Source organism: Quercus robur, chromosome 2 (genome assembly GCF_932294415.1).
Source record: "Quercus robur chromosome 2, dhQueRobu3.1, whole genome shotgun sequence".
Taxonomy (NCBI): Eukaryota; Viridiplantae; Streptophyta; class Magnoliopsida; order Fagales; family Fagaceae; genus Quercus; species Quercus robur.
The window spans coordinates 9005867-9018683 of NC_065535.1; the positions used below are offsets into that span (position 1 = coordinate 9005867).

Consider the following 12817-nt stretch of genomic DNA (forward strand, 5'->3'; position numbering starts at 1 on the left):
CACTAGTGATAATTTGTTATCTAATCCTATAAACAAAGGGAAATAGAAAGAACATCAATATGCTTCTGGCGGTGGTGGTGATTGTAAAAAAAAAAAACCCACAAACCATGCCATTTCGGATGGGGAAATGCCCTTGAAAGTCTAATAATAACTTGAGCAACTCATGGTAAGGCAACTTATATCTATCAATTAGAGGTGGTAATTGTCCCGATAACTGGTTTAGTAGGTAATAGGGTTGTATTTTTGTGGAGGTTTCGATAGAAAACATCCATATAGTGATGGCGGCGGCGATGATTGCCGCAAACACCCTAGAAAACCATGCCATATCGGATTGGGGAATAACCTTGAGAGTGATTTATATCCAAGCTGTGGTGTCCTAGGATAGAAACTTGAACTATTACTGGGTGCGACATGACCAACTTTGATCCACCCTGACGTTGTTTGTTGCCATGCATTGTAGTGCGAGTAGTACATGCAAATTGGACTTTGTTCTTGATGTTAGAACCGGTTTTCTCTTTCGAGGGGGACTTCTCGAAGAACAAAAAGCTTTGCTGGTTTGTCCATCTTTTTCAAACATTTACATGAGTATTATAGGGACTATGTCACCTGTATATAATAGTGATGGTCCCCTTTTTTGTTTTGAATCAATATTGACAGAATTCACTCATAATTAAAATACATGATATATAAAAATTAAATTCATCACATATATGTGACATAATATGGTACAAGTGAAAAAGAGAAAGAACATTATAAAAATAAAAAGAAATAATAAAAAAGAAGAAGAAAAGGACACGAAATTGAGCATGAGTACTTGTCTCTGTGTGTGTATATATATAGATATCATTCACCAATTCTAGCAAAATATATATATATATATATATATATATTATTAAAAAACATGTAACCAAAGATTTACTGAATATAATGCAATTATACCATATTGATTGAGAGAAAGAGAGGCGATTACAAATAAATATTAACACAAACATGTCTTTATTTGTTATTTATTTATAATAACACCAGGAAGTAGCAATTGAGTAACAAGGACCTTGACAGAACTCTTTTTATTATAAATCACATATACATTACGTTGACGTGATCTCACCAACTATAACATAAGTAATAAAGACTAGCTTCCCCACTTTGTTAGTGGTATCGGATATTGGTGATTCACTGGAGCTCGAACTATATTCATTTTCACATTCTACAGATTTCAGAGCTGCTTCTGTAAGTAAATTTGTCGCTTCTGTATAAGACGTTGAAGACGCAGCTGCGTATGCAGCATTAAATTTCACTAGTGCTTCATTAAAATCGGTTTGGCAATTTTGAAGTCGAGTCTCATCCAGTGGGTCTGTGAGTGTATTAAGAATACCTGGGATTTGATCAAGGGTAGTTTGTACTAGATTAGTGTTTATAGAAATAGAAACGAGTGCAAGACCATGTGGATTAACTGTATAAGTACGTGGGTCTGAACGTAAAGTTGATGAGCAAAGATCATAGTCCGTGGACTTCTTGCAAATCTTTTCCAGGAAGGCTTCGTCAAACCACCCTTGGTTTGCTGCATTTGAAACTTGGTAGAAAAGAGAGGTGACTAGTAGAGGGATTACCAAGATTGATAGGCAGCTAATTGGAGAGGCCATTTTCTTTTTCTTTTTTCTAAGTTCTTGTTAAGAATGATATTATTGATTCATGTATCTTTTGACTTCCTGGTTTTAGTATCTTAGGTTGACATGAGATAGAGTAGTTTTCCACAAAAATTTTCAGGAAAAAAAACTCTATGAAAAACTTCTCTATCTCACACCAAGTTAAATAGGGGAAGTTAAGAGGTTGACATGAGATAGAGTAGTTTTCCACAAAAATTTTCAGGAAAAACACTCTATGAAAAACTTCTCTATCTCACACCAAGTTAAATAGAGGAAGTTAAGAGTTAATTTTTCTTTGGCTTATTATTTTTTGATACGACCAAGCATAGGAAAACATGAAAAACCAACGAAGCAAGCAACATTACATTTTTTGGTAAATGAATCATTTTCTAAAAATAAATTTTTTAGAAAGCTATCACATTTTCCTATATTTGGTAGCAACTTTAAAACGAGTTGAAAAACTATTGTTTAATTTCTTTTATTTAACTTAGTATGAGATAGAATTGTTTTCTAGAAGGAAAACAAGATCTATGTTTGAATTCTTTTTTTTAGCTTGGCTTAAAATAAAGTTGTTTTCTAGAAAACAACTCTATCTCATGCCAAGCTAAATAAGAGAAGCCAATTGATGGTTTTCCTTTAACACATTTTTCTTTTTCTTTTTACTGATATGTACTACTAAGTAAAGAAAAACGCAGAAAACTATTTTTACACAAGGCTTTTCATCAAAACAACTAGTTAACAGCTCATGCAATGCATGAGAAACTTCAATAAAATATGATATTAAAGAAAAATAAAATAAGTTTATCTCTATTTTATTTGTCATATAAGCTAGTTTTTAACCCGTGCGAACCTTTACCTACTTTACATCTCATTTTCTCAAAGAACTCAATCTTGAAACATACAACCTAAATTTAAGAAATGCAAACCTTGAGATTTTAACAGATTTTAATCATTCATTATTTGCACATTTTAAACAAATTTTTGTTGAAGAGCCCTATGACTTAAACAAATGTGTGCAATTTTCAATAATTATTCTTTGTGATTATTTTAATTACAATTATTTTATATTGTAAAATTAATCATACGTAAAGAGCTAAAAACTCCAAATATAACACAACACTTTCATGTTGAGTTTATGCACACAGACCCCCCAAAAAAAAAAATAAAACTTATAAGATATTAAAGAAAAAGAAAATGTTAAAATTTGATAGAAGTGATAGAAACAAAGAGTAACTTTTTTTTTTTTTCTAGGATTATCATTCAAACCGAGCACAACTAAAAAGAACAATAAGTAATATATAGAACAATTTAAATTAATAAGAACAATGTTTTTTAAAATATACATTGTTATTTCTTCATTCCAAACAGCTATCATGCAACTTGGAGAATTGATTTCTTTCTATTAGGTTCTAAATGTTTAGGTTTAAATATTTGGATTTCTATTTTTATGTATGTTGGCAAACCAAGATTAAAATGTGTCTAGATTATGTATTAGACATTGCTCATGATAATACAAATTAGGATTCAAGAACATTCAAGCTGCAGAAAAGGTGAATTTAATTTCAGTGAGATTCGGCCAATCGAAATTAAGCCTCGACCGATCAAAAATCGCAAACATGATTTTTTTGCAGAATTCTATTTCAGTCCAAACATTACAAAAACATTTAGGGTTTCAAGTGAAACACTTTTGGATATAAAAGAAAAACCCTAACTACGTTTTAGTGGTTCTAGGAAGTCTTGTGAGTTACTCTTGTGAGATTTGAGAGATTTTGTACCTTCTAACTCAATAAGCATCTACTGGATCAAGAGATCTACAATCAAGAACTGATGGAACCAAGTTGCTGTAAAAGATCAACTACTGACGGTAATCTAAAACCTTTAAGTGGGATCTCAAAGTCACAAATGTGGGTGTTTGTGTGCAAAAAATTTAAGATAGAGGAGTACGTAGATTTGGAGCTGCACATGTTTTTGTGAGTAAGTTCTACAAGAGGAAGCTTTAGATTTAGGGGAAAATTTATTGTAAACTTCCATTCTATCATAGTGAATCTTTTACCTTGAGGATAGTTAGGCCAAATCCTCCCAGGGTGTTTTAACTTGAAACTAGACGATTTCATTGGTTTTCCTGGGTAATCATATCATTGTCTTCTTCATCTTTCCACACTGTATGACATGATTATGTGTTTTACCTAAAACTGAATAATTAATCTAAGTAATTACTTGGCTAATTAATTAGGTTAAACTAATCTGTATTCAAGGGGTCTAAACAAACAAACACTTTCCTTTTGACTTTGACTTGAATTGTTGATTAATTTGATGTCGTCTTTTGGTAATTACTCTATCATCACCAACTCATCCTCCTCATCTCTCTACCCTCTGTCCATACTCCTTGCATTAAGAATTTTAGAATAAACATAAAAATATGCATCCTGCAATTTTATCAAATATATTGTACACATATAATTAAGCAACTAACCATATTTTATTGAGTAGATATATTATTATACAACCTTATCATACTTATATAAACCAATCCCTTTCCAATTATTTATGTTACACAAAAACATTCAAAAAAAATTCTTGCTACCATTTAGTGAATAAAGACTAATTATTTTGACATAAAATTCAACATAAATTTATGGTATTGAAAATACAATATTAGTGCATTTTGAATAATATTTTCAAATACAGCTCTCTATAAAGAAAATAAAAAATGAAAAAGAGGAAAGGGAGAGACCTTTTGAGACATGTGCATTTTATGCTGTAGTTGAAGTTTTACTCATAGGAAGATGCATCATAGTGTGAGAGACCGCAAAAGTGCCTCTAAAAAAAAAGATTTTGATACTTTTAAGGGCATCTCTCTTTTTGGGTAAGTGGTGTGAAGTTGCCACTTTTTTTTTTTTAATACAAAAAAGAAAAAGAAAAACTAAATATAAATACATGACCGAATTATTCCTTTATCATTGATTGAATAAAAAAAATACATATTTGAAAATTTGAAAAATTACATGGCTTTGGGTCCTAGTTACAAACTACAAAATAATTACATAGCTTTTTGTCCTAGTTACAAACTACCCAAAATAAAAATAAAGACAAGGCTTAGATCTACTTATCCAAAAACCTAAATTCGGAGGCTAGGTTACGGAATGAGAAGGTGTTAAGCACCCATTTCGCCCAGACAGAATCTGATCTTCTAGACTCTTATGACCTATGTACCCCTTTTATGCATGCTATGAATGATATGTTGTACATGTGAAAAAAACTAAATCACACAAATTTATTTATGAATGCATCATCCTCTTTGTTTAAAAAAATTAGATCTATTGTTGTGAGTAGAAGAATTTGATTTCAGTTTATAAAAAAATCAGATCTACTTTTGTTGTGTAAAAAAAGTGGTTTTTGGAGAGAAAATTCAAATCTGTGTTTATTAAATAAAACAAAGTCTTTTGGTTTTTAAAAAACTCAGATCTTTTTTTAAGAACTTAAAGAAAATGATTTTGGTTTATAAAAGATCAGATCTGTTTTTATATGTTCAAAAAAGTATGAAAAAGATTGCTTGAGAAGAGGATTTTATTCATGAAGTAAATTTATGCTACATATATTGAATAAAACAAACACAACAAACACAACCATGCATGATCTTTTTCTTTATTTCAAAATCTGCTATGTTAAAAAAAAAAAAATTAGATCGTATCTAAGGAAGATACAAATCAGCTTTTGATTTAAAAAAAATTCAGATCCGCATCTAATGAAGATACAAATCCATTTTTTATTTGAAAAAAATCCAGATCTGCATCTAAGGAAGATGCAGATTCGTTATAATTTTAAGAAAAATTCAAATCTACATCTAATGAAGATGTAGATCCGTTTTTGATTAAGAAAAATTCATTTTTACATCTAATGAAGATGTAGATCCGTTTTTGATTCATGAAAAATAATTGTTTACATGCAGATTTTTGAAAATAAGAAAGAGATCACAAAAGTAATAAAGGAATTAAGAACGTGCTTTAACAATATAAATTAACAATTCATGTTATGGATACTTGAAACAACTAAACTAAAAAAATACAAACATGCATCATCACTACAAGAGAAGCATAAAGAAAAGAAGAGGCTAATCGGAAACAACCTCTTGCATGGAGCACCTCTTCTTCTTGAGAGGATGTTTTAGGGTTCAAAAAAATTTATGCAATTATCTTTGAAACTAAAAACCCTAGTTTATGAGAGAATACCAAAAAATAGGGTGAGAAATTTGAGAGTGTGAAAAGATATCTCTCCTAGAGTGTAAAAAGAATGTGCTCTCAGAGCGTAAGAGAATGTGTTGAATTTTGAGATTCAGTCCCTATTTATAAAGACTGGAATGCTTAAAAAATAAGTAACAACGGGTAGAATGTGAATCGAGACGCGTCTTTCTGCAAAAAAGTCGAAAAGGGTGTGCCTTATCGACACCCGAAGAGAATTGAGCCTTAGCCTTTAAGGGTGCCATTCAGCACTTTTAAAGTGTCGATCGGCACTCCAAAAGTGCCGAATGGTACTCTTGGGTGCTGATCGCACTTTCGTGTTCGGGTGCGTTTTGGACTCCTTTTTTAGGTTTTCTTGAGCCAAGCCTTGCCCTTAGATGTATTTCCAATCCATATTCTAAGATTTTTATCTCTTTCTTGGATAATTTAGGTCTTTTCAGATAACAATTATCTTGTAGATAAATACCCTAAAATAAATCTTGATAAGGTTCAGATTATCCACAATTTTATTGTTATCCAATTATCCCTTTTATTCCCATGGAAGCAATCCTATTTTAGACACTAATTATCAACCAATCACAAATTTATTTAATTAATTTTAATTGTTTAACCAATCAGAATTAATTTAAATTAATCATGCATGGTTGACTCTACCTAGACACAATGCATACTGATCGTGCAAACTTGATCATACAATATCTTTCGATCCGACAATCCGATTTGGGAACCAGACATACCGTCGCAACCGTTAGAATCTCAAGATCATTTTTATGATATGCAATGAATGAATTGATGCATGTAATGCAATCATGATTTTTGGGGTACATGGATGGTCATTCCAATCATCTTCCTTGATTAAATCATGGGTGCAAAATCGAGTGCCTACACACAGAGAGGGGGAAGACCATTTTTGTGCTTCTTATATATCATGGAAAGCTGATTAAGAAATGAAAAGTCAAATCCTTGTAAATGTTATTTCAAGAGTGACTATAAACTCTTAAAATCCCCAAATTTATTAATTGGACAATAAAAAAGAGAAAAGTTTAACGGAGAAATAGGCCGAATTCGAAAGACATAAGAATAGGAGTAAAGAAGCCAAAGCCATAAATTATGTTGAAAATCCGTTAATATGTTTATAGTGCCAATTTTCTTTTCTTTTATAAATTTCTAAAATCTCCAATTTAAGTGCTTTATATATATTTCAGAATTTTTATAAAAAATATAAAATTTGGACTATCTATCTAATTATATGAAGTGACCATCCAATTAATGTAATGATAGTGAAATATTTTTGGAAGTTTTTTTTTTTTCTTCATTGGTTTTTTAGGAGTAGTTTGATAATATTTTTTAGTAATTTGATTAGAATTTTATCTATGTTTTTCCCCTTATATATCTTTTCTTTCCTTAATCTTATTTTAATTATTTCCTGTTATTCTCAACTTGCGGTTTTTTTTCAAGGGAAAAGGCTGAATTTTTATAAAGAAAAGTTAGCTAAATCCATCTGAACTGCATTGAGAATTCGTATTGCAGCATCCTCCATCCACACAACATAATTTGAAACATTTATAGCAATACCTAACTAGACTATGAGCAATCATATTACCTTCTCTTAACTTGCGGTTTTAAGTTCTCATATATTCAATGATTCTATCATTACTTAATTTTATTATTTCTTTTTTCCCCCTCTTATATGATTGACTTGATTGGCATTTTAAATTCCATCATTTTTTTTAATGGGAAATTCAACCATTTGATCCTTTTTCTCTGCCAATAAATCGTTACCCAACTCTTTAACCCACATTCATTTTTCAATTAAAGCTTAAGTCTCACCATTCCCATTACTCTCTTCCCCCAAGTTAATATATAAATAAATAAATAAATAAATATATATATATATATATATATAATTGCAAGTAAGTATTTTTGAGATTTTTTTTTTTTTTTGTAAAGTAAATTTTGGAATATCTACCTAATGGAAAATGCTAGAAATACAAACTTTTTATAAATCTTTTACAAACTGCTGATGTGGTGAGTGATTATTGGTAAACAAAAAAGTGATGTTATTTGTGGGCTCAGAAAAGAACAAGTAAGAAGTTGACCACTGTTGATGCCCATTTTTGACAAAAGGCCCAACAGCAGAAGAAGCCCAACAATATGGAAAAAGTGGGAAAGGGGAAATAGTAAGGGAATAAGGAAGCAAGTCTAGCAGGCTGAAATGACTAGATTGATGGTCAACAGGCCCACAAGATCAAAAGAGGTAAAGAGGGAGTAAATGGGCCGACGAAACCCAAGGAATGAAGTAGTAAGCCCGTGGGAATAATAAGAGAGGTAAAGAGGAAGTAAATGGGTTGGGGAAGCTTAGGAAATGAATTGGCAAATTTATTGGGATGGATTAAAGGCTAGTAAGCCCGAAAAGTAAATAAGAGATAAAAATGTGGTAATTGGGCCGAGGAAGCCCAAAGGATCTGGCAAAAAGCCCATGGAAGTAAAAGATGTAAAGAAGAAGTGAATGGGCCGAGGAAACCTGAGGAATGAAATGGGCTGGCATAGCAGGAATGTTGGCCAATAAAGCCCAAAAGATGTAAAGACATGAAAAATGGGCCAAGGAAGCCATGAGCAAAAGATTGATAAAGAAGTGAGCTGGCACGGCAGGAGCATCAACCCATAAGCCCATGGGCAAGAAATAAAAAAGGAAAGGTAATGCTATAGCAAGCACGATGAAGTGGCATGGTAGGACCCACAGCCAAGAGGCCCACGAACACAGGAAAGAAAGGAACATGGGCTTGGCAGGAAGGTGAAGGCCTTCACCCAAGTAATGCCCAGTTCGAGGAAGAGATGAAAGGCAATACATGAGAGGTGGGCCACGGGTCAAAGGTATCAGAGGGTGTGGTCTGGCGATGGGGAGAAGGAGAGGGCCTATTTAGGGGTTCTCACTCAAACTTCTTTGGGGAGAAATGTCCTGCTGGGATGAGATCTTATCCAAAAGAAGTAAGTATGAGTTGGGACCACTTGATGTATGCCGTAGAGGTAGGTGAGAGAGAGGCTTAATCCTTATCCAGATAAGAGTAGTGAAAAACAGAGAGAGGTAAGAAACAAGACAAGCCAAGCCATTTTTGTTTGGGAATAAGGATTGGTGCATCCAACACATTTAGTGTAATGGTAGTAGCTGAGCAGTCGGCAGGCTAGTGGGCAGTCTTGGAAGGACACTTATAAGGAGCCAAAAGCAGTTGAGGGGTAAAAAAATGGCAAATCTCATCATGGCAGGCAGTATAAAGGGTGGTTGCCCTATTTGACTGATGAAGGGGTAAGGTATGTGCACTATTCTGGCCACAGGGTGAGGAGGCAATTTGGCCTTGACTAGGATGTTCTTAATGATTTTACCTTAGTTCTAGATTCTGCCACTTCGGTTCGCCCTTTCCTCTATCTGCATGCCTTTGATTATTGGAGGAAGCTCTTCACCGTTGTCATGATCCTTAGTTCCTAGAGAGTGGGCCTTTGTACTGCCCCTATGCATGCCTACTGGCAAGCAGTCATGACTTCCTTACATGAGGATATCGTGGGTGGTCGTGGCTTCTCACACATACCTCCTTGAGGCTTGCACACTATTCTTTCTCCAAACCCACACCTTCTTGTTCCCTCCAGATCCATAATTGCGTATGTTAGGAAGCAAAATAGGTCTGGTAGATTTGAGTGGCAGGAAAAGAAACAAGGTTGGTTCTGGCATGTAGGTAAGTACCCCCCAAGTTGGGAGAGGAAAGTGAAGGTTTTGAACCCCTTTCCATCTGCACCAAATAAGGGTTCGGCCTCTATGGTTGCCAAGACTAAATTTTCCAAGAAGGGTAAGGGCATTGCTATGAGTACCCTTGAGGTTTGTTCTGATATAGTTCCATATGTAGGAGACCTCCCCCCTATTGGTAGTATCATTCTTGAGAGCACTCCTACTCCTGCTGTGAGAACTTGTTCCACCATGAAATCTATCGTGGTCAAGCCTAAGCCCTCACTACTGAAATAGCCTTCAGATGCTCTTCCTTCTAGCAAGACTTGTGGCAGCAAGAGAAAGACTTCTCCCCTAACTCCCGCTGCCCCTTCCAAGAGGAAAGTATGTTATCTCTAACCTTTCCCTTATCTTTATTTAGTATTTTGCTATCTTTACCAGTGGCTAACTTCATGTATGCATCCTTTCATTTTTCTCTTTTGTAGTCCAAGCTCAAGGAGGACACTTTTGCCGCGCGGCCCATTGTGCTTGATGAGGCCGAGGTGAGTCTTCATGTATATATCTTTACAAACATTTTTTGTTTGTAATAAAATGTTTTTTTTTCCCAACATTTTCAAGTGGTTATTTCAATAAAAGCTTTCATCCCTAAATATGTTTTTGGTTGTTTAATGTAATTGTACAATGTGAAAAATGGTTTATGCCCAAAAAGATTGTAAAACATGTTTTCAAAACATCTCTATCACTCACTTCGAAGCCGAGCCCCCTATCTTTTGTAATAATGTGCTCCTCTAGTAACCCACCAAACTCAGTCAAAGAAGGTGGCAGCGATGCCAACATCAAGTTGTCCTCTCTTGCTCATTTTATCATTTCTTCACACTTTTACCCATCCCCTTAATTGTTCGCAATTTGATCGTTGAAGTCATCATCATCGCTACTTTGTTACAATCCACCCAGTCAGAGGTGTCGTTACTTTAACGTAGTCCATCCCCACTAGAGACATCATCCAACAATGCAATTTAGTCGATATGGGTTTATTATCTCTATATATTAAGAGGATTCAGAAAGTTAGTTATGACTTTAAAAAATGTCAAAAATACCTCTAATCTAATTAGATAATCTTTATTCTTAAAAAAAAAATGGGGTTAAAATTGAAATTCAACAAAATTAAAAAATATATATATATCAAAGAAAAAAAAAAATTTTTTTCTAAAAATTAGCACACTTTCTATTTAAATATATTTCATGCACGTTTGATACATTTTTTCCTAAAATCTAGCACACACTAAACTCAATAGTTTACTTAATTTCAAATCCTAAATTTTAGTTTTTTAAACATTCCTTCTTGTGTAACCTCACTAACAATAAATAAATTCAAATTGAAAAATTACATTAAACTCAAAATAAATAAATAAATAAGCCTCATTGCATGTGCAGAGCGCATGTGATGAGTTTAGTTATTATTATTATCATTTGATGAAATTGCTAGCATTTGGGTGTGCGTAAGTTGATTTATGTATAATTTGTTGTAATTTGCTTTGACCTAGTGTGAATTACTGAATTGATATATTTAATCTTTTTTTTTTTTTTTGTGGAGCCAAACACTAACAAAAAAAAAAAAAAAAAAAAAAAAAACTCAAGCATGTTCAAGAATCAAACTAATTAACCAAACACTAGAAAACAATTGTTTTCAGCATTTTTTGTTGTAAACTATTTTACAGGGAAACAAAAATGCAGCCTAAGTAAAAATGGTATGATTCATTAAAAAGAAATTAATGGTATGAAATGTATAAGCATTACAAAATCATCCAATCGACATTCCCCATCCAATATATAACCAAAATTATCTACAATAAGATATTTGAACTTATTTGAGCCTCAAACATCACAACACAAATCATTAAAGTTTAGATGTCCACAATTAAGACTCACCTTAACATATAAAACTAATCATATATGATAGTAGTATAACTTGCCTCACCCTCTCTTAAAAGTTACCATGACTTTTGAGTAGAATTGTGGTGTGCCTTTGTGTTAGAACTAATTTTCATCTCCTTTGTGTGTGTGTTTGTTTCTCAAAAAGAAAAAGAAAAAAGAAGTGATTTAAAACGAACCGTTTGATTTTGATGTTAATTAAATTAGTAAACTTCCTTTTTTGGGTTCTATTTACACTTGGTTTAGACTTGAAGTCTGGCGTTCACCAAGTTGGAATTCAATTACCATAGTTAACACTACTTATTAGCAACACGATAATGGCAAGCAACATGCATAATAAGATTAGATAAATAAGATTTGAGACATTAGATGAGTTTGGGATGAGCTTATTTGCTTCAATTTATTTAGTTTTTAACTTCTTTTTGATACTATTCATCGGTCACATTGCAATTTTTGGTACTATTCATAGGTTTCATTGTACTATTAAGCTAACTTTTAACTTTTTTTTACACTTTCAGCAAAATTTTTTCAATTTCAACTAAATAAGTTGTTCCCAAATAGACCTTAAGAGGGTGTCTTATTCAGAGATCTTAAAACATGCATATAATAAAGTGCTTTAAAAAACTTTTTGAACATGCATATGGTTAAAATGCATAATAACACACAAGTTCTTCTTCTTCCTTTTTTTTTCTTTTTTTTTTTTGAGAAAATGATCATGAACTTTTCATTAAACAGGCATTAAGCCTCTGTCAAAAAATACAAATTGCAGGGCATTATTGTGAATATCCTCCATCCACACTTGTGGTTCATACAAGTTTTTTGCTAATTTTGCAAGCTTATCAGCTACTTTGTTACCCTTGCGCCTTGTGTGTGAGTAAGATGCTTGTCTCAACTTGGCTGAAAGTGTCCGTGCTTCCTCTATTATGTGCCCAAAAGCTGTCAAACAGGGCTGGTCTACTTTGAGGTGGTTGATAATAACCTCTGAATCACCTTCCAACACCACGTCTTGGAGTCCTAATTCGAGTGCAAATAAGATGGCCCTTCTGCATGCCAAAGCTTCCAAGTTAGCAACCGTTGGTGGTAGTCTGATGCATTTTGAAAGGGAGGCGATAACCATGCCGTTTGAATCACGAGCAACCAAACCCAAACCCGCCGAGTCCATATCTATGAAAGTTGCTCCATCAAGCATCATGTACCATGGTGGTATACTTGTATCATTGTTGACTATATATTTTTATTAATAATAATAATTTTATTATTAATTTTCTGAATAGTCATGAATTTAA

At 33.1% G+C, this 12817-nt stretch overlaps 2 protein-coding genes across 2 annotated transcripts; both read right to left on the bottom strand.

Annotated features, from left to right (window-relative positions):
• Positions 1-1088: 1088 nt before the first annotated feature.
• Positions 1089-1643, bottom strand: LOC126694407 (pectinesterase inhibitor-like). Its single transcript, XM_050390654.1, has one exon. The coding sequence runs from the start codon at positions 1641-1643 to the stop codon at positions 1089-1091; it is 555 nt and encodes a 184-aa protein (XP_050246611.1).
• A 10615-nt stretch (positions 1644-12258) lies between these two features.
• Positions 12259-12693, bottom strand: LOC126694413 (uncharacterized). The gene has a single exon (XM_050390668.1). It carries the CDS (start codon positions 12691-12693, stop codon positions 12259-12261), a length of 435 nt encoding a protein of 144 aa, XP_050246625.1.
• Positions 12694-12817: the final 124 nt, after the last annotated feature.